Here is a 27,328-nt window from a genome sequence, read left to right on the forward strand (position 1 = left end):
TTTTAGACATTTTTGCACTGGGGGGCTGTTTTGTCGTACTACGCCTTTAAGGCTAGTCCTCCCCGCCCACCGTTTCTACGTGCCTTTTTGCGTGCCTTAATCTCCTCCCTCGGCTGTGTCAGACAACAGACAGACTTAAATGAAGCAATTAATTGTCAATTAATTCGGTGGGCGGGGGGACCGCACTCCTATGTAAAGTTGCGGTCGGTCTGAAAACCGCTCCAATTGGTCCACCGTTTTTACGTTGCTAATTTGAAAAAAAAGGACTGGGTGTGTTTATATCACCCCAATATGACGGCATATACACCATACCTGCACACATGTCTGTCCAAACAGCTTGAAAAGTAGATTTTTTTTACCATAGGTGCCCTTTAATTGAACCACTTTAAATTATTATGTGAATCATAATCAGTTAAATCACTAAAAGCAAATATTTATTCTAGTGTACATTCACTTTTAGGAAGTGTCTATGCAAAGTTTTTTAAATCAGATCAAATCAGAAAAAAACACATGAAGTGCTCAGGTGTAAACAGCCACTGCAGGAAGAAAAGCTGGAATTATTGACTCGTTACAGGACTTCAGAATCCATTTTTTTTTTTTTTAACTTGAGGGACAAACACTTTCCAAGTCTCTCCTCATGTTTTTCCCCAAAGCAAAAAGCAGCAAAAGTTTAAAAAATGTAAAAGTCACATCTATCATACTCCACTGTTAAGTCAGTTCAATTTAGTTCTCGCAGCTCCCTGCTGTAATGCGGTTAAATTCACTAGAACTAATATTAAACTCCAGACTGAAGCGTTTGAAGCGTCGTCTTCATTCCCCTGAGTTCAGTGTCAGAAACATCTCCAGTGACTGATCGCAGCTCACAGACACTTAAGATCAAATTACAGAGAAATCAAAACCAGCTGCTTTCGCTAAAGCCTGCTGTTTCCTACGAACTTTTAAGCAGGCATTTATTAGCAGTTAGCGTATGTCTAGATATCATTAGCATCATGTCAGCGGAGAACACATCTGCCACCAGAGCAGTGTGACGCACTTCTGAAACTGACTTTATTTTAGTGTAATTATGTACATGTATAATATTAATCACCTCATATTGACATTATTCTGCAATGCGGAAGTGCGATTGTTTTAGGACTTGCGACTCAGTTGCCTACGGGAGAAATGACTAGGAGTAATAAACAGCAGAATACGGTCAAACTACCTGCTCTACTAACAAGTGTGGTCATGACTATACAGAGCTGTTTTTAATGTTTAAAGGCTGATTAATACTGCGGTCACACTAGAGTTTGTGTGTGCGAAATTCTGTTGTACGGCGCTGCGAAAAGGGGATTAAATAAAATGATTAGATATTAAAAAAGCAAGCGATTGGTCCATGTAAATTTGACCACTCAGGACAGATAATTAAAATTTCCAATGTTTTGATCTTCGATTGGTCTCGCACAGTCATGTGATGTGGTTTCGTTCATCAAGTTCACCAAGCTTGAACTTTCCAGTGCAGCAAACTGCGAAACTTTTTGCACAAGCTTGCGTTTCCCGTCTGACACATTCATGTGCGTATGAATGGAAGTCTATGGGGAGAAAAGTGCAGTGTGACCACAGCTTTATACTTCTGTGTCGAATAATCAGCGTGACCCATGGCGCATGCCTTGCGCATAGTCATGCATTTTTCCACTTGTTAAGTGTGAAGTCATGCGAAGTGGCAGAGTCATAACAAACAATGCCGTTTTGCATTTTAAATGTCATTTCTGACCTTCTGTCAACTGAGATCACACATACACAGGGTTTCCTCGGGGTCTTAAAAAGTCTAAAATTTAAGAATCTAAATTTTAGGCCTTAAAGTCTTAAATTCGCTGTTCTAGGTCTTCAATATTTTTACACAGGTCTTATCTTTCTGATGTCCATGTAATGCTACAGCTAATGCTCATTTAAATATTTTGTTGTTGTTGTTGTTCGGTTGTAGTTCTTTATTTCACTAGTCCAAATGTAATTTGCATTATTACAACTACAAATGAAACAAACATGCAATAGCCAATCAGCTTTCTGTTATTGAACTGAGTGCGTGTGTCGAATGTGACATCATCGAGGTTCGCTTTGGACCTATAGATTTGGGCCTATTGGTATGTGTGGATTGTTGTGTACAAGGTTTATATATTTATAACCACCTCAGGAAAAAATTGGGGGTTGCAAATCATTGGCATTGTTATTTTGGGGGTCGCAGGCTGAAAAGTTGGGGAACCTCTGATTTAGCAGACGCTTTTGTCCAAAGCAATCTACAGACATTTAGCGATTCAACAAGAAGAGGCAATACATACAACAAGTGCTATTTATACAGAAGGAACTGTTTGTGGTCTAAGAATTAAGTGTCAGAGTAAGGAGGGAGGGAGTGGTTTTTTTATTTAGAGAAATTAGTGTTTTTACAGGTGGTTTGTCAAGCCCACTCACTCAAGTGAAGCACACTTCAGAAATTCACAATGTTTGTGGAGTGATTGTAAGAACGTGTCTGGTATAAATGTGCAAAACTGGTGCAATAATGTGTTTTCTACAGGTGGTTTGTCAAGCCCACTCACTCAAGTGAAGCACACTTCAGAAATTCACAATGTTTGTGGAGTGATTGTAAGAACGTGTCTGGTATAAATGTGCAAAACTGGTGCAATAATGTGTTTACTACAGGTGGTTTGTAAAGCCCACTCACCTGTGTGAGGCACACTTAGAATTGATGAGCTGGGGGAGAGAAAATGGGGTCTTGATCTCGGAAGAGAGAGGATTTGAGTTGTCTTTTGACATACTTTGCTAATTTATATTTTGCATTATTATTGTAATTGTAATAAAAAAAATCATTCATTCATCAGAATATTTTGAACAGAATGCATTTGGGTTTGAAAGATTTTAGGAAGCAGCACGACTATTTTCAGCATTGACAATAACAACATGGTGGAAATCAAGCTTTTATTTTGAAAGAATTTGCTGCATTTTAAAATAAAATAGTTATTTTGAATTGTAATAATATTTCATTATATTACAGTTTAAAGAATATTATATTTATTATATCATGCATTTAAAACCGTTTTATTAAACTGTTTATTATCACATTTTATTACAATGTGATATTCATTTTAATGAGTTTGGAAACATCTATAGAAACATCTGTAGGAATAAAAAGATAATACATTAAAATTTAAACCAATTATTACAACAAAAAATTACAAATTACAAACTACAAAATTTAATCAACATTTTTAGATTGTTTCTGTTTTGATTTTGATTGAAGCTTCTCTTCATTTTTTTTCTGTTTATTAAAATTTTGCAGAATTTTTCTCCAGCATGTTAATTTGGGTGTAGTGTAGTAATTTTTGGCAGTTCATTCCGCTGTGGTAACCCCTGATAAATAAGGGACTAAGCTGAAAGAAAATGAATGAATGAATGTAGTAATTTTGGACTGATCTTAAGTTTTTTTCTACAAACGTATAATGTTAATATAAGTTTATATAATATAAACGTTTTAAAATACAGATGTATCAGTTCCAGAGATTTTTTCTTCTTTAACTTTAAAGTAGATCCAAACTGCTTCTCCTGCAGCAGTATGGTGGCTTTTGGAAACACACAGCGTCTGCATTGAGCTGCCTTTGAAGTCATGTGTTGAAATCCTGCGTTGCATCATTGAAGTTCTTCAAACTGTAATTGCTCATGCTGTGGTTTCTGACTTGACATTTCTTTGCAGTATTCATGAGTGTGTGTGTGTGTGTGTGTGTGTGTGTGTTGCAGGTCCAATCAGCTGGTGAAGGTCTTGTACTCGTTCGGCGTGTTTGTGAGTTTTGCAGTGCAGTTTTTTGTGCCGGCAGAGATTCTGCTTCCGCCGATGTGTGAACGAGTCAGAAAGAGCTGGAGACGAGTGGCTGATCTTAGCCTTAGAGCACTGCTCGTCTGCCTCACCTGTGAGTACACACACACACACACAACACAGACAAACTCTAATCCAAAATATAGTGAGCTGCCTCAATAAGCAGCACTGCAAGGCATCACATTTTTCATGATGAAAGCAATCCCAGAATGCACCATGTCAAGCTCAGTGAAAATGAAAAATCCAGGAGCAAGAAGGTCAAACAAAGTAAAGACAAATAAGTATTAGTGGTGTTTTAATAACAAATGATATATAATATGGGTTGTTTCCAAAGAAGCTTCCAAAGAGAGATCAATAGAAATAGCTATTATTAGGTTTACTGTTGAATCATTTCAGTAAGTGTCATTAGCTGTGATTTTAATTTTGATTAGCTTCTATCAAAATATGCTAAATAAACGTATCCGCAAAATTAGAATATCGCATAACATTTCACGAATAAGGTAATGCTTCCATACAATGAGTCAAAGAGAACAAAGGTATCACTTGCTGTCTAACGTGTAACCCTATCCTACTGCACCTAACCCGTGCTGAGCTTGGATTGAACGGGCGATTCTTTGCATGGGAGTCGTTTGCTCTAACAAGGAGGCCAAAGACCTCTGTGTTTGAGCAAAAGAAACGAAAGCCCCTAGCGTCTGTTACTAGAGCACCTTTTGAGATCAGAGGAGTGGGGTTTTACCTGCAAAGCACTTTGCCTCCGTTTCTCATCCCCCTAAACCTCACCCGCATCCCGGACGAGCCCCCAGGTGTAACCCACTGGTCGTACTGAACCCAACCCGCACTGAGCTGGGATCAAACCTGTGATTCTTTGTATGGGAGTCGGTTGCTCTAACAAGGAGGCTAAACACCCATGGCCTCTAGCGTCTGTTGCTAGAGCAGTGTTTTTCAACCCTGTTCCTGGAGGCACACCAACAGTACATATTTTGGATGTCTCCATTATCTGACCCATTCATTTCAGGTGTTGGAGTCTCTTCTGATGTTATGATAAGTTGATTCAGGTGTGTTTGATTAGGGAGAGGTTGAAAATGTGTACTGTTGGTGTGCCTTCAGGAACAGGGTTGGGAAACACTGCGCTAGAGCACCTTTTGGAGGTCAGAGGAGTGAAGTTTTACCTGCATAGCACTTCACTAGCTGTCCTCTGTTACACTCACCCCCCTAAACCTCACTCCCATCTCAGACGAGCCCCCACATGTAGCCCACCAGTCCTACTGCAACCAGCTTGTGCTGAGCTGGGATTGAACCGGCGATTCTTTGCATGCGAGTCGGTTGCTCTAACAAGGAGGCTAAAGACCATGACCTCTAGCGTCTGTCGCTAGAGCACCTTGTGGCCTCTGTAACACTGGCACCAAATATCAAAAAGGAAAGTGTTTTTTTTTTTTTTTTTTTTTTTTCCTAAAATGTTTCATTAAAAGTGTCATTTCTCTGGCAAATAATTTTAAGATCAATATATAATGATATTTTAATGACAAATTCAGTTTGCTCCACTGTAGTTGAGATATAAAATAATAATGACGGTGTTAAATTCCTGACATATTAATAATGGCTTTATGACAATCATGTTTATGGCAGATTTATGACAAGTTTTGTGTCTGGTATTGTCAAGTTGTCATGACAAAAACAGGTTGTGATGTATTTGTTTGTCAAGTTGTCAAAACAAACAAAACCATTTTGCATTGTAAGTGTCATTTCTGAATGAATGACACTTATTGACCGTTATAAGCATGCATAAATCTCATTCACATTCCTAATGACAGTCTTATGAACACTGTCATTTATTTTAAAATGCTGCTGCAGTAAAGCACTTAAGTCAGCCTGGTGTGTGTTAAATGTGCTCTATAAATAAATTGAGCTTGATTTCCTGTCACCTGAAATCACACATACACAGGGTTTCCACAGGGTCTTAAAAAGTCTAATATTTTAAAATCGAAATTTTAGGCCTTAAAAAGTTTTAAATTCAATGTTCTAGGTCTTAAATATTTTTGCACAGGTCTTATTTTTCCGATGTGCATGTAATGCTACCTCTAATGCTCATTTAATTTCTTTTTTTTGTTGTTGCTTGGTTGAAGTTCTTTATTTCACTAGTCTAAATGCAATTTGCGGTATTACAACTACAAATGAGTCCAACATGCCAATCAGCAACAGAACAGTCCAACAGAATTCAGCTTTCTGTTATTGAACTCAGTGTGTGCGGCGAACGTGATGTCATTGCTGTGTTTGCGGAGGTTCGCATTGGGTGCGCACGACATGATTTTGGCTGGCGGAGCTCACAACATTTTTTGAGACTCGGGTGAACAGTTCGTGCGTCACTTTGAAGAGATTTTGTCTGAAACACACCTGTACAGACATCTTTATGATCCGTCCATGCATGATCGTAGAGATAACCAGATGAACAATAATTCTTGGCTAGAAATTCCAACAGCCGTGGGAAAGGACACGTTTTACACTGATGTGTATATATAACAATTTTGTATTTAAAACGATTTACAAGTTACAAACTAAAATTAAGTAACATTTGATAACTGGAAAGGAATATTTGAATCTATCAGTTTCCAATATACTGATTTTACCACTAATTTTGGGATTTTTGCAGTTTCTCTTTGTGTATGCATGTTTTTGATATTGTGATAAAGGTCTTAAATTTAATACTTAATAGTCTTAAAAAGTCTTAAATTTAACATCATGATATCTGCAGAAACCCTGGTACAGCGTCCCACCAATACACATTGTCTTAATAGACATCCAAACACTGTAAACAAGTCTAAAAATAGCCCAAAGTGGTTTAAAAATGTCCTTGTTTTCCAGGTGGTGCATTTAAATTTTGAATTGCAAGTGTTCACTTTGGTAAAAAAAAAACTTTTATTTAAAGAATGCAATATAATAATTCTGTTTGCAAGTTCATTTGACTCAAAATATGCAAGTTATTTTTAAATGAACATGGACATCTTTCTGAGATTAGACAGCTGATCACAGTTCATTTAGAAGTAATGAAATTAACCACTCCGCACATCTTGATTGCACAAACGACAAAAATTGTTATTTTAAAAAAGTCAGTTCACTGTTGATACACTTCAGTAACCGCAAAAGTTTCTCAATTTCCGAAAGAAGTTAGATTGAGCTATAAAGCAGTTCTACAGAAGACAATGGCGTCATTATTTACCCTGAGTCAGTTCGTTGTTAATTCAATTCAGTTCAACAACGTAAATGTTGCAAAAATTCAATTATGAAGCTAATTGAATTAAGCAGCCAAGCAGCTTTACAAAGGAAAACAGTGTCATTATTCAGCTAAATTCAGCTCTTGATCGTGCGTTACGCTGCTCCTCCATCTTTATCAGCCTTTTTGTTTTCCCCCTGTCCTCTCTGCACTTCATCCATCTATCTATCCATCCATCCATTCTGTTTCTTCCTCATTTCTTCCCCATTCCCATCTTCCCCTTGTCCTAATCCTCCCTCTCTTATTCACTGGTGATGAGAGGGGAGATAGTGGAGGTTTTTGTACACCATCCCAAAAAATGATGGATGGATCCTGTGAACCATTGTAAACCTGAAGGCTTTTTGGATTACTTTGATATATGTTTTTTTATCTTTGGAAAAATTGAGTCTGCCGCTGAACCGTGAACCTCCCAGAGACCTAAAATATGAAAATAAATATTTGTTTAACACTGTCAGTCATGCAGGTGCGAGCGAGAGAGCGTTTGCTGTGAAGAAAGAGAATGAAAGAGGAAGAGAGAGCATGTTGCAAGGCTTGTGTGGAAACGTCAGAGGGTGGATGAATAAGTGAGTGAGGGTGTGTGTAAAACTGTGCAAAACGCAAGCTGTTAGAACAGAATCTGTCTAGTCTAGCAGGGTTATTTTTGTATACATTATGTACAGTATTACTATAGTGTTTATTAGTATTTTGAATGGGTCCTTCTATCTATCTGTTGCTCTGTCGCTCTATCACTCTGTTTGTTCTATCTGTTGCTTTATTTTCATTATTCACTCTATCGTCTCTACCAGTCTGTTCCTCTTTCATTCTATTTGTCATTCTGTCTGTTGTTCTGTTTGTTGCTCTATCATTCTGTCTGTCATTCTATCCATTGCCCTATCATGATGATTGTTGTTCTGTCTATCTGTTGCTCTGTCATCCTGTCTGTTGTTCTATTAGTTGCTTTCATTCTATCTGTCATGTTATCATTCTCTTTGTCGCTCTATCATTCTGTCTGTTGTGCTGTCTATCTGTTGCTCTGTCATTGTCTGTCTGTTGCTATATCATTCTGTCTGTCACTCTATCATTATGTCTGTCATTCTGTCTGTGTATTGCGCTATCATTCTGTGATTCTGTCTGTTGCCGTATCCTTCTGTCTGTTGCTCTGTTATTCTGTCTCATTCTGTTTTTCTGTCTGTCTGTTGCTCTATCATTTTGTCTGTTGTTCTATCTGTCATTCTATCATTATGTCTATCTGTTGCCATATCATTCTATCTGTGATCTTGTCTATTGCCATGTCATATGTCTGTTCTGTCTGTTGCTCTATTATTCTGTCTGTCATTCTGTCTGTGTGTTGCGCTATTATTCTCTCTGTGATTCTGTCTGTTGCCATATCATTATGTTTGTTCTGTCTGTTGCTCTTTTATTCCATCTCATTCTGTTTTTCTATCATTCTGTCTGTTGTTCTGTCATTATGTTTGTCGTTCTGTCTGTCACTTTATCATCATGTCTGTCATTTTGTCTATCTGTCGCTCTATCATTCTGTCTGTAATCTTGTCTGTTGCCATTTCATTCTCTGTTGTTTTGTCTTTCTGTTGCCCTGTCATTCTGTCTGTTCCATCATTCTGTCTGTCACTCTATCATTATGTCTGTCATTCTGTCTATCTGTTGCCTTATCATTCTGTCTGTTGCCTGTTGCCTTATCATTCCATCTGTGATTCAGTCTGTTGCATATCATTATGTCTGTTGCTCTATTATTCAGTTTGTTGCTGTCATTTCGTCTCATTCTGTTTTTCTGTCTATCTATTATTTTGTCTGTTCAATCATTCTGTCTGTTGTTCCGTCTTTATGTCTATCATTCTGTCTGTTGTTCTCTCTGTCACTTTATCATTATGTCTGTCATTCTGCCTATCTGTCGCTCTATTATTCTGTCTGTAATCTTGTCTGTTGCCATTTCATTCTCTGTTGGTCTGTCTTTCTGTTGCCCTATCATTCTGTCTGTTCTATCATTTTGTCTGTTGCTCTATCATTCTGTCTATGTTGCGCTCTCATTCCGTCTGTGATTCTGTCTGTTGCTCTCATTATGTCTGTCTATCTGTTGCCATATCATTCTGTCTATTGCTATTATTCTGTCTGTCATTCTCTCTTGCTCTATCATTCTCTCTGTGATTCTGTCTGTTGCCATATCATTCTGACTGTTGTTCTGTCTATCTGCTGCTCTATCGTTCTGTTTGTAATTCTGTCTGTTGCTTTATAATTCTGTTGGTTGTTCTGTCTGTTGCTCTCATTCTGACTATTGCTCTATTATTCTGTCTGTTGCTCTATTATTTTGTCGGTTGTTCGGTCTTGCTCTTATTTTGTCGGTTGTTCTGTCTGTTGCTCTATTATTTTGTTGGTTCTGTCTGATGCTCTTTCATTCTGTCGGTTGTTCTATAATTCTGTCTGTTGCTCTGTCATTCTGTCAGTTGTTCTGTCTGTTGCTCTATCATTCTTTCGGTTGTTCTGTCTGTTGCTCTCATTCTGTCTTTAATTCTACCTGTTGCTCTCATTTTCCTGGTTGCTCTATCATTCTTTCGGTTGTTCTGTCTGTTGCTCTCATTCTGTCTTTAACTCTACCTGTTGCTCTATCATTCTGTCTACTGTTCTATCATTCTGTCTGTTGCTCTATAATTCTGTCTATCTGTTGCTCTATCATTATGTCAGTTGTATTATCTGTTGTTCTATTTTTCTGTCTGTTGTTGTCTCACTCTTGTTCATCTATTTGTTATTAGCATTCTGTCTGTCACTATTGTTCAGCTATTATTCTGTCTGTTGCTTTGCTCATCTCTTCTTCCCTCATATCCATCATTTTTTCTATTTTTCTCTCTCACTTTTTTTGTTCATCTCTGTCATTCTGTTGTTTATTTTCATCTCTGTCACTCTGTTTCTCTATAATTTTGTCATCTATAATTCTCTCTGTGGATCAACCTATTGCTCATACTATTGTTTTCTCATTTTTTCATTCTACCTTTTTCTTTTAACTCTAATAGTAGTGCATGACACTAGCAATGTCAAGGTTATTGGTTCGATTCCCCAGGAAAGCAAGAACTGATTAAATGTGTACCTTCAACGTCATTGCCATTTGGTCACTATATCATTTTTATCTGTCTTACTAGATATTCTTTAACCTCGCTATCTTTCTCTTCATCTACTCTTCCAGGTTTATCATCCAAGCTAACCATCTATTGTGTAGCTATTGTTCTAGATACCATATCAGCTACTGATCTATTATTAAACCCATTGTTCTGGTGCTTTTCCACCTGTTGTTCCAACCACCTTTCTATTGTTCTAGTGCTGCTCTTTATCATTCCAGCTATTTTCTAGCAATCTATCTTTCTAGCAATCTACAAGTCCAGCTATTTTTTATGTTGTCGTAGCTATCAATCATTCTATGTAGATACAATGTTTCTTCTTTCCATTCTTCCTTCGCCAATGTCCCTGCTCACTATTCATTTGTCGCTCTTTTGTTCTATCCATCTCTCTAGTCTCCTTGGACATATCACTTTCTCTGTTTATAAGATTTCTTTTATTGCACCCATGACTCTTTTTCTTTTTTCTCTGTCTCAACCTCTCGGTCGCTGCTCTCTGTGCGTCTTTTGCTCTTTCTGATCCGAGTTTCAAGTTTCAACATGCCATCATGAAAGAAGCATGGACATCTTGTAAATTCATCTTTTTCGGGCGGGAAAAAACACGCTTGGTTTTATTTCTTTAAAAAAATAGTTTTAGTTACATTGCCTGAATTACACATTTCACAGTAAAGCGATTATCAGCAGGAAATGATGTTTGGGTGGGACTTCATTTTATTCATCCATTTTTATTGGTTTATTGGCCAAGATATTATTGGATAATATTATTTCCTCTGCCCACACAGTGGGAAAGTCATTTCAGAAGCAGAGAAAGTCATTATAGTTTGATCAAACATTATGAAAAACATTTTTTTTCTCTTTACAATGAAATGTCCCAGTGAGTTGTGTACAATAAATCCAAGCGTGATTATTGGGACCGAAGAAAAGCATGGTCATTACAATTTGAAAATAATAATGTAAAATATGTAAGAAAAAACTTAGATAATCTATTACTTAGATAATAAATACAAATGTTTCCACAGCTTTGCCCCCCTGTCTGTAGCTAAAAAAAATTATCCAGAATTCATAAACTCTTGGAACTGTATAATATAAAGCTGGTGGAAAAAAAAACATTAAGACGCCACTTAAAGATTTTTTATTTTCATTTGAGATTTATAGTTATGCGTTTATTAAAGCATATTTATAGTTTTACTCTGTACACTACTGATGACGTTTCAGGGCTCACAATATCTTGTAGCGGTGTCCTTTGATTTTGGTAGTCCAACTGAAAAAACAAAAGCCTATCTCCATCTGCCTGGTGGGTAGGAAAAATAATCATTTAAATGCCTTTACGTTCTTTCACACAGTGCATAATTATGTACTGTATGTGCTGTGCTGCTGATATGGCAGCAATAAATCCACTTGTTGATAATAAAGGAGAAAAGACACAATATTATCAACTACCTCCCTATAACACAGCGTTTCTGTGTTTAATCACCTGATCATTACTGAAATTTGCAGCACTGAAGCCCACAAACACTAGTCACTGACAAGATGCAGATACAGAAATAGCCTGATTTATAAATGTAATAATCATATGTTTTATATTTAAATCACGTTAATGTGTTTATAGCATCATAAACAGCTCGTACGCCAGCAAATAATGACTTTAACAAAGTATAAAAAAAAAAACATTTATTCAGGGACAATAAAATAATTAATAAACATCAAATTGAAATAAAGTATTTATAAGACATTATTTTCTTTCCTCAGAATTGTACAGTTTAGGACATGTCTTTCTTTGGGTTTGTAAACAAGCAGTTTCACATCATGTTAGGCCTGTCTGAGCTATATGCGAAATGAAAAATATATATCAATTAAATTATTCAATATTAAGATCAAGATACATTAGTTAGACATTCAGACTGTAACTGTTCATTTTTAAAGTTTGTGAGTGTGCCCGGCTCTAGCCTATAACAAATACCATTATATATATTTTATTTAGTAAATGTATGTTTTTTTTATATTTAATAAATCTATTTTCTACTTAAATTTATATTCGAGCTACCAAAAACTGAAGAGTGTCTGCCCAAAGGTCTACCAGGAATATAGAAATTTTGCGAGCCCTGTATTTAATTCATGTACTTTGGATGAAATGCATGATACGTTTCAATAAATAAAATAATAATACCCATATAGAAATCTGCTATTTGGCAAAATATGCTAATTACATATATGAATTAGAAATTTCAATTCAATTCACCTTTATTTGTATAGCGCTTATACAATGTAGATTGTGTCAAAGCAGCTTCACATAAAAGGTCACAGTAAATAGGAACAGTGTAGTTCAGTTTGTAGTGTTTAAGTTCAGTTCAGTTTAGCTCAGTTCAGTGTGGTTTAATAATCACTACTGAGAGTCCAAACACTGAAGAGCAAATCCAACGATGCGCAGCTCTACAGATCCCGAACCATTGCAAGCTAGTAGCGACAGTGGAGAGGGAAAAAAAACTTCACTAATGGCGAAAGTGAAGAAAAAAAACCTTGAGAGAAACCAGGCTCAGTTGGGCACGACCATTTTAATTTCTCCGCTGGCCAATTTACATTACTCAATTTACATTAGATTCCACACATAAAATGTCATATTTGCAACGTTATGTAAAAATTCGTTACTCCATTGGTTGAAAAAGATATATAATGAATATCTTATCTATATATATATATAGATAGATAGATGGATATATACACTCACTGGCCACTTTATGAGGTACACCTGACCAACTGCTCGTTAAGGCTAATTTCTAATCAGTCAATGACATGGCAGCAACTCAATGTATTTAGGCATGTAGACATGGTCAAGACGATCTGCTGCAGTTCAAACCGAGCATCAGAATGGGGAAGAAAGGTGAATTAAGTGACTTTGAACGTGACATGGTTGTTAGTGCCAGACGGTCTGGTCTGAGTATTTCAGAAACTGCTGATCTACTGGGATTTTCACGCACAACCATCTCTAGGGTTTACAGAGAATGGTCTGAAAAAGAGAAAATATCAAGTGACGTATATCTCCAGTACCTTGTTGAATCTATGCCACAAAGGATTAAAGGCTGATTTATACTTCTGCATCAAGCGCACGCGTATGGTCCGGCACAGCCTTCACATCGCATACTTCTCGTCATCGCTAAATATATTGAGAGAGATAGATTTTTGTTATATTTTGCATATCTGTCTTTTTATATATGCGAAATCCAAATATGAACTTGTATGTCATGTAATTTGCATAGATTGCATTATTTCACATTTTTAGACGGTCAATAATAATAATAATTTATAAACTACCTTTTATATCATCATTATTATTGCACAGGTGTGTTAAACAGTTTTTTTTTTTTTCTTCTAAATCGTAACTTTTTCTGTGAGTTGCCGTTGAACGGAGGTGTAATGAGTGCTGAAGGTTGCAGGTTTGCGGGCCGTTGCTGATAGATAAAAAGATGAAGTTCTCATTCTGTCACTCTTTCATGCTGTCTTTTATCTGTCTGCATGTTCTTTCTTCCTAGCTCTTTCTAAGGCTCAAGGCCGTCACCCTGCGAGCACAGTGATAGATTAGTGGGCATATCGCGTGTGTGTGGATGTACGTGTGTGTGTGGGTTCTGTGTTTTTATATAGTGCATTTGTGGCAGTGTGTGTGTGCGCGAGCTGGGGCAGAGTTGAGGGACTCATTCAGTGTCTGGTCGTTTATCTCCGTCTTCCTGAGGCTCTGTGAATTATTACCTGCCTGCCCTGCGGAGACAGTCCCATCATGGAGCTCTCCACTGAGGCCTGTCGCTGAGCTCCATGATGGGGCTTATCATGCACCTGCATGCTGAGGCCCTTCTCTGAGTTCTCAAGATTTGACTCGACCTTCTTGTAGGATGTGAAGTAGTTAATGCTCACTGATAACCCAAAAAAAGTTTCTGCAAGTTTGGATCACTATAAGGATTAAGCCACATAAACCCAGGCTTTAGGTTTGATTTTTTTTTCCTGTTCTGTGCTTTCACACCTAGACTTTTTTGTTTTGGAACCTGGCACATTTCCCCTGATAGCGCGGTTCGTTTGGCATATGTGAAACCCACAATCCCGCTCAGATCCACGCCAAAACAATCGGTCAAAGATCGCCTGAAGGAGGTGGTCTCAGCTTGATTGAAACGTACTCTGAAGCGGATCGATTATAGTGAGAAAGTAATACGATACAGTGAACTAACAAACAAGTCTATATCACATTGTAATTCGGGTACGTACTAGCCATAGATACGGCTATATGAAGAGAGAATAGGGTAGGAGTGGATAGGGTGGATAGGAATAGGGTAGAGTAGGGTGGGATCTCATTCTTTCTGGTAAATAAGTGTTTCATGTCAAATAGGGAAGTGAACGCTTGCTGAACTATTAACAAAAGCTGGTTATCCGTTTATCCAAAAATTGACTGAACTGCAGGCTTGGTTTATCTGTTATTTCTCTATAATGTAAAGCCTATAATGCATAATTCTAGCCAAGGCTATGAATGAGTAAGTCTTCTGATTTATACTTGGGGACGATATTTGTGGGTGTCACCATTCAAAACCGTAGCTTTTCGCTTATAATGTCTTGTTGCTCATCGTTAAAATAAGGAGGCATGACAGCTGGGCGAGACTCTGAAAAATAAACCGTGAAACTCATTGTGAAGAAACTCAACCGTAACTTCATTTAGCTATTTCGCTCCGTTTAGAAACTTTGCCGTGTAAACGCGAACCGCACCAAGAACAAAGAGCAACACTGTAACAATTTTAAACCCTGTTTCAGAACAAAACCGGAAATATAAAAAATTATAAAATAAAACAATATTTAAAAAATATTAAAATGTATGTAGGTTTTTTTTTTTTTTTGCACGCTTAAGCGAAACAAAAACGATTTTAGATTGAAAATGTCAAATTTGAAGAAAAAAATGGTTTTAGTCAATTGTTATTACCAGTATACTTTAGTAAAATGTTTAGTTACCTTTTTAGTTAATTGTAAATAGTTACCAGGGTTTTAGTTAATTGTCATTACCAGTATGAGTTATTACCAGTAATAATTAAAATAACCTAAATATTGTTAACATTTTGCTGTTAAATATTAGGAAATGTTACATTTTAACTAATTGCCAAGAAAATAGCTCTGGTTTTATTGAGTTTATCTTTAAAATGATTAACTTATAAATGAATATGATTATTTTAATAAACTATTTAAGTTTAAGATTTTAAAATCAATATAAAATATAAATATTTAGTTATTTTATTAGTTGTTCACTCTCTGTACATATTTTAATTTATTATTAAAATAATATTATTTTTAACATCATTTATACACACTAGAAATGCTGTGCGGTTGTAACCCAAAGGTGGGTCAAATATGGTCAAACACAATTGTTGGGTTAAAAATGGTAATTTGAATTTAATTAAAAAAATAAATAATAACCTAACGTTAAGTTTGTCGATATTTGACCCACCTTTGGGTTACAACAACCCAGCATTTTTTTAGAGCGTATAAATGATGTTAAAAATAAGATTATTTTAATACTAAATTAAACTATGCACAGATAGTAATCATTTATATTGTCTGTTTTTTATTTTTTATTTAAACTAAGCTTTTAAGGTATTAAATATAAAAATATGAAAAATAAAATGGCAAAGTAAAATTACAAAGCATTATAATAATATCTGTTTTCATTTAATATTATACACACACTAGTGGTCAACAGTTTGGGGTCAGTAGGATTTTAAAAGTTTTTAAAATAAGCTTCTGCTTGCCAAGGCTGCGTTTGATCAAGAATACAGTATAAATAGTGATATGTTTTTGCAATATAAAATAATTGTTCAAAAGTAGTTTATAATTTAATTTAATCATTTATTCCAGTGATTTTGATGATGATTTTTCTACTTTATTACTTCAGTCTTCAGTCACATGATCCTTCAGAAATCACTCGAATATTAATATTATTATTTGTTTTTTTTATTAATGCTAATAGTAATAAAAGCAGTAATGACTGAAGTAATAATTTCATTTAAAACTACATACAATAACAAAGCAGTTCTTTAAAATTTTGATAAATATTTACCTTCTTTTTTACATTTAATAAATGCTGCCTTGATGAACATTTTTTTTTTTTTTTTTTTAAGAAAATTATTCTGAGTCCCAAACTTTTGACCAGTAGTGTAAAAACAAATCAAATTTAGACTACTTATTAAAAAATGTACAATAGTTAGATTAATAATAACACTGTTAGATTAATAATAACACTGTTTCTAATACACGTATGATGGATGTTAATAATGATTTCTGCCTCATCAGAACCCCATAAACAGCTTCATTCCTTAATTATTATTCATATATTGTCTATGTGCGTGTCTGTAGCTGTTGGCTGATGTGTTGGTTTATCTCTCCAATCGTGTCCTGAACTGTCAAGCGTTTATCCTGAGGGTGGCAGTAGCACACAGAGGCCAGAAACTGAAGCGTTCATGCGTGTTTGTGAGATAGTGTTCAGAATGCATGAGTGAACCCACCGCGTGTGTGTGTGTGTTATATGTTACTGCTTTCTTCCTGCAGCACAGAGAAAGAGAGAAGATGCAGCTTAGAGAGCAGGTGTGTGACACTTCACACTTCAGTCTCATGAATTAAACATATGTGTACGGCTGAAACGGTTTGTGTGTGTGTGTGTGGCTTTTATAAAAGAGTCACTCCACTAAAAGCTGTGTGTGTGTGTGGAAATAAAATGTGCCTTTGTTTTCAGGGATAGAACGGTGGTTTCGTATTTCACGTCAGCAGAAAAGATGAATATTGATTTTTGATTTCAGCCACAATCCTCTGCATACACTCGTCCACTAACCACTACATTAGTGCAGATCACAGAGAGTTAAAGACCACAAACATTGCCATTTGAAACCACAGTTGGATTAATTGAGGTTTTTTCATGTTATAAGATTTGCCAAACTACAAAAAAAAAAAACAGCACTGCGATAGATATATGTAGCATATTTGACAGATGAATGGGAAAATTACTGGATTTCTCATTAGAATTAGTTGTGTCTGTAGGTATGAAACTTCGGTAACTTTACTTGAAGGCTATAACGCCCAATCACACGGGGCTTCAGCGTCAACGCTTGACTGAGGGCGTGTCTGAAGTTGGGGCTGACGGGATTGTCATAGCAGCGTTAGCCAATAAAATAAGTCCGCAATCGGCTACTGTCTGAGCTGGGGTATTTGCATAAAGTGATCTGATTGGCTGACGCTTCCGTTGGTGCTTGAAAAGTTGAGAAATTCCCAACTTCTGCAGCAAGCAACACCGCTGAAGCAGCGCAGACAGATCCAGTTTAGCAACGCTTTACGTCACCCATTCAAAGTGATGCCCTGTGTAAATAGGGTGTAATTGTGTCATGACTTTTATAACAGTAGCTATATTTGCATACAAAAATGCTAATTAAATTTATGCGCAAAACAGGAATAATCACATACAACACTTTCGAATAAAGCAGCGTTTCCATCCAATGAATCAAAGAGAATAAAACCGCCACTTCCTAATTAACTGGTGGCAAATATCAACAGTAAAATCTAAATTTGCAATGGTAGGAGCAGCTGCGTGAATCTTTCCTTTATTTAATAAATGAGTTCCGCCTCAGAATACGATGTAGACACGCAGTGAACTCGTGGTGTTGTTTAAGGCGTGAGACGCGGAGCACAGACGATCTTGATTCTGGAGGTCATTAATAATATAATAACACTAATACTGAAATGGTTAAGGCATTTTAGAATGACCAAACAACATTTCAGATATTTTGCAATGTGTTCAGCCTGCTGGTTTACCCATTCGCGCACATTTTTATCATCACATGATCTCTTGTAACAAAATCACATGAACTTTAATGCGCACACTGGAATTTGTTCAGCAAAAGTGTTTCTATTGTAGTTTATGCTCATCAAAAAGTTTTTCCTACTCAGTTGCGCTCATATGTTTTTTATGCGCATTTTCAAAACTTATGCGCATCTTGTCGTTTCCATCAATTGTTTTTTCATGCGCATATCCAAAATGTGCATAAAAATAGGTGGATGGAAACGTAGCTAGTGTCATTTGTATTTTTCTTGACCTCAACTAAAGGAACGATGATCTTGTTAAGCTTATTTGACACTGAATTTTTTCATCAAAATTTCAGAGGAAGGTGATGAGAACTCTATAATAGCCTTATGACAATCATGTTTGTCGTGACAAGTTATGTTGTCAAGACAAAGACATTTCAAACAGTGACTACATGCAGGGTTCATACACATTTTTACTACTAAAATTCCATGACTTTTCCATGATTTTTCCAAAACTTTCAAGTAAATTTTCATGACCTAATGTTTCATGCAATGTCTAAATATGTGTGGTAAAAAACCACTGCATGTTCAGATTTATTACAGCATATCGTAAAACACGCAACAGTCTATTTCGTTTCAACTAATATCTTTGTAAAATTGATTTAGATAATGCTTTCACATTATTAGTGCGGTGTGAGAATATGATTGGCCAAGAACAGAAAAGAAGTAAATAACCTATATTCAAGTACACAGATATCTGTTTTCCATGGCATTTTCCAGACCTGTAAAAGTTTTGGAAAATTCATGTCAAAATATCATGACTTTTCCAGGTTTTCCATGACCGTATGAACCCTTTACATGGACACTAATAATGCAATTCTAATATAATTAAGACACTACTTTCATTAAGCATCTACCTTGTAAACAGCGATTTTTGATTAATTTAATCTGATTAAGGTCCTAAATGAAATAAACAAATCAAACTACACGGTGTCCGCGGGGTCTTAAAAGGTATTAAAATTAAGGCCCTTAAAAGGTATTAAAAAGTCTTAATCCCGTTTGTACGAGGTCTTACATTTTCTTCAAGTGTTGTCCACTTGACTGAGTTCAAGTGTTTAACTCCAAAAAAGCATAAATATATTTATTTTTCTCAATTGGTTCGGGCCGGGTACGTCCGGCCAAACTCCTTTGTCCGGGTGATGTCAAGTAATTTGTGACAAACGCAGGAAGGTGATGTGACTCTTTCCACATGTAGCAAAACCATAGAGAAGGGCTGTTCAATTGGCGGCCAGCGAGGCAATTTGTTCCGGCCCTCTAAATATTGTGACCAAGACATCAAAAATAAATTTCGTTGAGTCAAAAAACGGTCACTATAGTTATGAAGTAACGCACTTCTGTTCAATACAGCACAAGCTGCAGTTGGCGCGAGCGGCCGAATAAATACTTAAGCTTAAAGACTTCTCAACGCCGCGTTTCTGTTTGCACAAAACGAAACTGCTGCAACAAAACAAAGTTATGCCACTTGTGCGCTAGTTTAAAGATCCGAGCTCATATGACATATCGCGTCTTTTTCGTGAGCAAGTTCGTTATTTGCAATGTAAGAATATATGCCAATATGCATGCACAAGCGGAGCGATGTGCTCACGCCTTTCAGACGCACAAGTAGAAAACATCTCACGCTGTGGCGGTAAGAGTTGTGTGTGGCTTTCAGTGCAATGTAAACAAAATATATGTTTGACGAATTATTAAAAATGATTAATATGATTATGTATGTATGAACGCAGATGATAACAACTGTTCATTTAAATACTTACCTAATACAAAGCTTAAATTACGTGAAACCATGATTATTCTTCAGACTATAATTGTACAACCAAAATACAAATACAAACTAATTGTTAAGCATTTTAAAACATAACATATGAATGAGTCTGAATGTAGAAGAAGCCTACTTAAGCAATGCACTGCTTTTGTTTTGCTTTGAAATACAACTGGTGAATGTGTGTAAAAAAGCCACATTGTACAATGTATGTAGTTTCAAAATACAATATATTAACATTTTAATGTAGAAAAATACAACGTGGGTGTCTTCAGGAGCAAAAATACAACATATGGGCTCTTATATTCTGTTGTGTCATTACTCATATGCTTTTCATGAACTGGCCTCCATGACAAACTAATTGAATAGGCCTGCCATAGAGCAAAACAGACGGCAAAACGGGATAATGCAAGTTTGCATACTCTTTCTTCCGAGCTTATCTAAGTTCTGTTGCACAGTTGTGCTCCATTCATTTAACTACAACTGTTTATTAGCAACTGTTTATTAAGTTAAAGGTTTGATAATGACTAGAACTTGAAGAACTAGAAATATTCTGTATTCTGAGAAGCTCTTTAAAAAGTCTTTAAAAGGTATTGAAATTACCTTAGAGATTCCTGCATACACCCTGAATTAAGACATGTGGAGTATTTAGTGGCATTATTGAAGTGCAGTACAGACATGTAAACACCGCAATCAAACTATTACAATTGTGTAGGAATTTTTCCGAATTTTGCGACAGGATAGTCCATACACAGACGGCTGTTTGACACTATTCTCGGCACCTGCCGAGTCAGTGATGGACCACACACCAGCATTGCGAAATGCAAATGTTTTTTCATGCGGTATCAAATTCCATTAAACAACACTCTTCCAGCTGTTCATACTCACATCCAATATCTCATTTGTCATGGGGGCATGCATGAAATGTTCCTGAATGAAAGTGAAATTGCCAAACTGCAGTTAAAGTCGACAAATTAGACATGAAACACTCGAAACTACATGAAGCTCCAGAGAAAACGTTGGATAGCGTAGTGACGCAAAGACGTTAATCAAAGTATGTTATATAACATGTAAACCGGGATCATGAAAGGAATATTCAAAAAGCAACTCACTTAAACACCTTAATCATATTATTGACTTATTCAGATTAAGACAAATAATTTGATTACTGATGTCCATGTAAACGTAGTCAGTGTCAGCTTTATGCATTTCTACCATAAACATGCTTAAAATCTCATTCGTATTTGTGACGTCATGTTTATAACACTCCTATGAACACCCCTTTGAGAAAAGTGTTCCCGAAACTTCAATATGTATCATACATCAAATGCTAAGATGTTATGATCAAATTTTGGCCCATTTTCCCTTCTAGTTTACGACTAATAGAGTCCTCCTGACAGTGAATGAACATAAATGAGTGAAGTGATGAACACCTGCTGTGAACAAGCAGAATTACATCAGCTTTAGATGAGATCAACTATAATAAATGCATTCATTCACACGCGGGTCCTGCTGTTAACTATCAGATCAAAGTTGCATTGATGTTTCTTTCTTTAATGCTTTTGATTACTGGGGTTTATTCTACTTCAACAAGTATATATTTATAATGGACTTAAGTTAAATAAGTTTACAGTAGGAAAACGCTCACGTTAAGAACATGTTAAATATTATTTGATGCTCTGGAATGGAAGTTGTTTGAGAAAATATACACTGAAAAAAATTGGAACTGGAATTTAGCAATGAACTTTCTTTAATAAAGGTCCTTATTAATATTTGTTTATTTATTTTAACCTTCAGATTCCAAATGTACAAACAGTAGCTGGCCAGTTGGGTCTTGACGTATAAATCTTGATGCATACATTTAAAAGTACATTTATGACTGGTTTTGTCATCACATGTACAGAAAAGATTCTGGTAACTTTATGCCAGGACATTAGCAGGTCATTTGTACCTTTTTTATTTATTTTATTTTTAATTATTTTACTATAAAACAGTAATTTAGCAATCATTTTAAGAAACGCTCTTTTATTCTTTAAAAAAAAAGTTTTTTAGTTTACTAATTAAAAACAATTAAAAAAATAACATCATTTAGTAGCAAAATTGTTTTTTTTTTTTTTTAATCAATTTTAAAAGATAGTTCATACCAAAATGAAAATGGCCTCATCATTCACTCTCCCTTGTCATTGATTAAACCTTTCTACTGTTTTAAAGATTAATCTTTCTACTGTTGAACAGACAAACAGATATTTTGAAGAATGCTGCTAGCTGGTACTCACTGACTTTTATAGTAGGAAAACAAATGCTATAGAAGTAAATGTTTGCCAGCTATCAGCATTATACAAAATATAATGTACACTCATCGGCCACTTTATTAGGTACACCTTACTAGTACTGCGTTGGACCCCATTTTGCCTTCAGAACTGCTTTAATCCTTTGTGGCATAGATTCAACAAGAGACTAGAAATATTCCTTAGAGATTTTGGTTCATATTGACATGATAGAATCACGCAGTTGCTGCAGATTTGTCGGCTGCACATCCATGATGTGAATCTCCCGTTCCACCACATCCAAAAGGTCCTCTATTGGATTGAGTTCTGGTAACTGTGGAGGCCATTTGAGTACAGTGAACTCATTGTCATGTTCAAGAAACCAGTCTAAGATGATTCACGCTTTATGACATGGTGTGTTATCCTGCTGGAAGTAGCCATCAGAAGATGGGTACACTGTGGTCATAAAGGGATGGACATGGTCAGCAACAATACTCAGGTGTGGCGTTGATACGATGCTCAATTGGTACTTACGGGCCCAAAGTGTGCCAAGAAAATATCCCTTACACCATTTCACCACCACCAGCCTGAACTGTTGATTAAAGGAATGATGGATCCCTGCCATGTTGTTGATGCCATATTATGACCCTACCATCTGAATGTCGCAGCACACATCGAGACTTTGTTGTAATGACCGGTTATTTGAGTTACTGTTGGCTTTCTATCAGCTCAAACTAGTCTGGCTATTCTCCTCTGACATCAACAAGGCATTTGCACCCACAGAGCTGCCGCTCACTGTAAAACCTAGAGATGGTTGTGTGTGAAAATCCCAGTAGATCAGCAGTTTCTGAAATACTCAGACCAGCCCATCTGGCACTAACAACCATACCACGTTCAAAGTCACTTAAATCACCTTTCTTCTCCATTCTGATTCTCGGTTTGAACTGGAGCAGATCGTCTTGACCATGTCTACATGCCTAAATTTGCTGCCATGTGATTGGCTGATTAGAAAATTGCTTTAACAAGCAGTTGGACAGGTGTACCTAATAAAGTGGCCGGTGAGTGTATATCTATTAATGTTACACCATAACAAAATATCTTCTTTGTTTTCAACTATAGAAACTCAAATAGGTTCTGAACAAGTGAAGGACAATTTTGGATGAAATTTAACCAAACAGCAGAACACTCTTGCAACTTAAAACAATGCCAAAGCTACCCTAACAATACATTTGGAACCACCCAGACCAGTCATGTCATGTTACAGGATTGACTTTCACAAACACCACTCATATATTTAAAAAAATCTCATTCATATTTGTGACATGTTATGATTACAACAGTCTTATAAAAACCCCTTCAAGGGTGATCATCATTTATTAGGTGACATTTAACAAAACAGCAGAACACTCAACTTAAAACGATGCCAGATCTACCCTAGCAACACCTTGGTAACCACCCAGACCCTATCATGTCACAGTATTGACTTTCACAAACACTACTCATACTTTCTCCACAATTGACGTCATCTCTCCATTCCTCCGGCAGGTGTAACAGCAGTGTTGATCCCGCGGTTGGACCTGGTGATCTCTCTGGTGGGTGCGGTGAGCAGCTCAGCATTAGCACTCGTTTTCCCTCCTCTGGTGGAGTTAATAGCGTTTCCCAGTCAGCCTCCTCCACCGATGCTGCTCCTCAAAGACATCTCCATCGCCGCTCTCGGCTTCATCGGCTTCCTAGCAGGAACTTACGTGACAGTGGAGGAGATCATTTATCCAGACGTCCAAGGACAGATCCGTCTCCATGATGACGGGAACTGGACCACACCAACTACCTCAAGACCCTGAAGGCCACACCCTCAAATGAAGGACCAATCAAATTCCATGTATAATCAGCACGCTACCGGTTTTTTTTTATATCGTAACAACGGATACTTCTTCCTATAGCTACGTTTCAGAATCCAGGTCCTCGCACTCCACAGCTCTGCACCTTTCATTTGTTTCTACGTCTGACCTGGAGTGCACAGGATGTTCCGCCATAATTTCAGGGAGCATATAAATGTTTCATTCAAATTGCATTGTAGCGTGTGAGATTTGAATTTATATTGTATTTATTTATGGAAGTACATGTCACACTTAATTCTTCTGGAGTATAATGCTGCAGTGTAAATCTGTCAATGAGCACTCTGAAGAGAAATAAAGGTTTCTCGTGCTTTAGGAGAGTGTAATGGAGAAAGGACTAGAGAACAATGCACACTGCGTAGGGTTGTCAAGGCACGGTCACACTGCACTTGCCCCATACACTGAATAATAACAACATTTTTTTTTGTACAGCACCTTAAAAACTTTATTCTCAAAGCACTTTTCACTTAAAGACTAGGACACCAGAAAATATAAATCGTCTATTATGCAGACGATAAAAATTAAGACGTAACCATAAAACCGATCCAAAAATACTTATACAACTCACAAATAGACAAGTCCTCAGGGATACTTTAAATAGCTTAAAAGATTTTTACATTACATTCCTTAAAACAGTGGTTCTCAAACTATGGTACGTGTACCAGTAGTGGTATGTGGAGGAATCGCTAAATAATTAAAGTAAAAAAATGAACACACTTTTAACCTTTTTTGAGTACAATAACACCAATGTGTTCAGTAAATTGATTTTAATAGGCTAAACCTTTTATTTTATTTTCAATTTTATCGTTTGAAGCTAATTTTCTCCCCATATTTGTAACTGATGTTGGGGGTATATCCCGTATTTTTAGATCTCAATGTTGACAGGCATAGTTTAGTCACTTGCTTTTCTGACACACAAAGCCTACACTAACGCGCAGTAAGCAGATCTAATTTCTAATTTAAATATCTAATTCATATATTTAAAATACAAGTTATTGTTTAGACTTCATAGATATACAAATAAGTCATATACACATGTAACATACATTTCAAAATGTATCAAAAACACTTTATATATGAATATGATGACATATAGCCTATATTTATGAGGTCCAAGGAACATAATACTTTACATTTAAGTACAGCAGTTTTCTTTCTACTTTTTAACAACAGTACCATTTTATGGTAATTTTTAAAAGCACATTTTATTTTAAACGTTGACATTTTATTTATCTTTTTTTTTAATATATATATTTTTTTGTTACCTGTAAGCACAGTACAGTGTTAATGTTCAAACTATTTATAATGTTTAAAGTGGCTGACTATAATAAATATTCATAATAAGAAGAATTAATCTGCCAAATTTTTGAACTGTGCAGTGGTGTAGCTGCTAAATTAGGCCTACTGTGCTACTGTATTTCAATGCCGGTCATTATGGTGGTACTTGGACAGACAATTTTTGGGTGGTACTTGGTGAAAATAGTTTGAGAACCATGGCCTTAAAAGATTCATATGCATGCGAATGCTGCAGACCAAAAACCCAAGCTTGTGCAATAAGTTTTGCATGTCGCTGTATTCCAAAGTTCTTAGCTTCGAGAACTCTGACCTGCGAAATAGCATCACTTGATTGCGTGAGACCAATAGAAGATCAAAATGTGACCCCTCTGTACAGAAAATTAATAGAGCAATCACTCGCTTTATCGACGTCTAATCATAGTTTTATCCCACCCCTTTTTGTAGTATTATACGATAGATTTTTGCGTGCTCAAACTCTGCAGTAGACTCAGTTGAGCAAGTTATTAAACGCCGCTGACTGGATACTGTGTTCATGTGCTCAACAGAAATGACTGTGATTGGCCATGAAGGTCATCAGTTTACCACTCTTCATCGCTGGTCACCAAGTTCAAACACAGATACAAGGACACTGGAGCATTTCAAAGTCACGTAGATGTTTTAGACAATACTATTCTAGAGTAGTGCTGGGCAGAGCGAAGCTTCGTAAAACACTGAATTATTCAAAGCAAATGTGTCGAAGCTTTGAAAGGTTTCAAAACCCAACTCTACTGACATCTGCAGTTTATTTTTTAAAGTATTGCCCTTATACAACTTCAACCAACTTCTATATATTGATTTTGGTACCGAAATGTTTTAAAAACATCATTTTTTGCAAGCAATTGAGCACTGTTTAGCAAGTTAATAAACACAGCTGATTGAGATATTATATTTATGTGCTCAACAGAAATGATTGATTGGTCATGAAGGTCATCGGTTTAGCACTCTTTATCACTGATCACAGAGTGCAAACATGCATAAATGGACACTGGAGCATTTCAAAGTTGTGTTGATACTTTTGACAACACTAGAGTAGTGGTGGGCAGAGCGAGGCTTCATGAAACACTGAAACAGTTGAAGCAAATGTGTCAAGGCTTTAAAACGTTTCAAAACCCGACACTACAGTGACATCTAGTGGTAATTTTTAAAAAAAGTATTGCCCTTAAACAACTTCAACTTCAATATATCGACTTCGGTACTGGAATTTTATAAAAACAACCAATTCCCGCAAACAATTGAGCATTCTGAGTATCACTGATTGATCATTGTGTTTACATGCTCAACAGAAATGACTGTGATTGACCGTGAAATTCATCGGTTCACCACTTTTCATCGCTGGTCACAGAGTGCCATTACAGTTACATGGACACTGGAGCGTTTCAAAGCCATGTAAATACTTTGCCCAGCACTACTCTAGAATAGTATTGTCAAGAGCGAGGCTTTGTGAAACACCAAAACAGTCAAAGCAAATGCGCCAAGGCTTCGAAATGTTTCAAAACCCAACACTACAGTGACATCTAGTGGTCTTTTTAATATTGCCCTTAAACAACTTCACTATATCAATTTCGATACTGGAATATAAAAAAACAATTTCCCGCAAATAATTGAGCACTAATGAGCAAGTTCTTAAACATTGCTGATTGACCATTGTGTTTACATAACAGAAATGACATCGCTGGTCACAGAGTGCCAATACAGATATGTGGACACTGGAACGTTTCAAAGCCACGTAGGTACTTCTGACAACACTGTCCAGCAATACTCAAGAGTAGAGCGAGGCTTCGTGAAACACTGAAACAATCGAAGCAAATGTGTCAAGGCTTCAAAATGTTTCAAAACACAACTCTACAATGACATCTAGTGGTCATTTTTTTTAAGTATTGCCCTTAAACAACTTCAACCAACTTCTTTTGACAACACTAAACCAGTGGCGAGCAGAGCGACACATCGTAAAACACTTAAACAGTCGAAGCAAGTGTTGAGGCTTTGAAACTTG

The 27,328-nt window shown here is 36.4% G+C and overlaps 1 protein-coding gene across 1 annotated transcript in view; it reads left to right on the top strand.

The window, feature by feature from the left end:
• Window positions 1-24,315, top strand: part of slc36a4 (solute carrier family 36 member 4) — a 55,631-nt gene extending 31,316 nt beyond the window's left edge. The window contains exons 11-12 of the mRNA XM_056473611.1: window positions 3,763-3,932; window positions 23,651-24,315. Coding sequence (XP_056329586.1) covers window positions 3,763-3,932; window positions 23,651-23,946 — 466 coding nt within the window. The 3' untranslated portion in view covers window positions 23,947-24,315. The remainder of the gene's footprint in view (window positions 1-3,762; window positions 3,933-23,650) is intronic.
• Window positions 24,316-27,328: the final 3,013 nt, after the last annotated feature.

The sequence above is a fragment of the Danio aesculapii genome, chromosome 15 (assembly GCF_903798145.1).
Source record: "Danio aesculapii chromosome 15, fDanAes4.1, whole genome shotgun sequence".
NCBI lineage: Eukaryota > Metazoa > Chordata > Actinopteri > Cypriniformes > Danionidae > Danio > Danio aesculapii.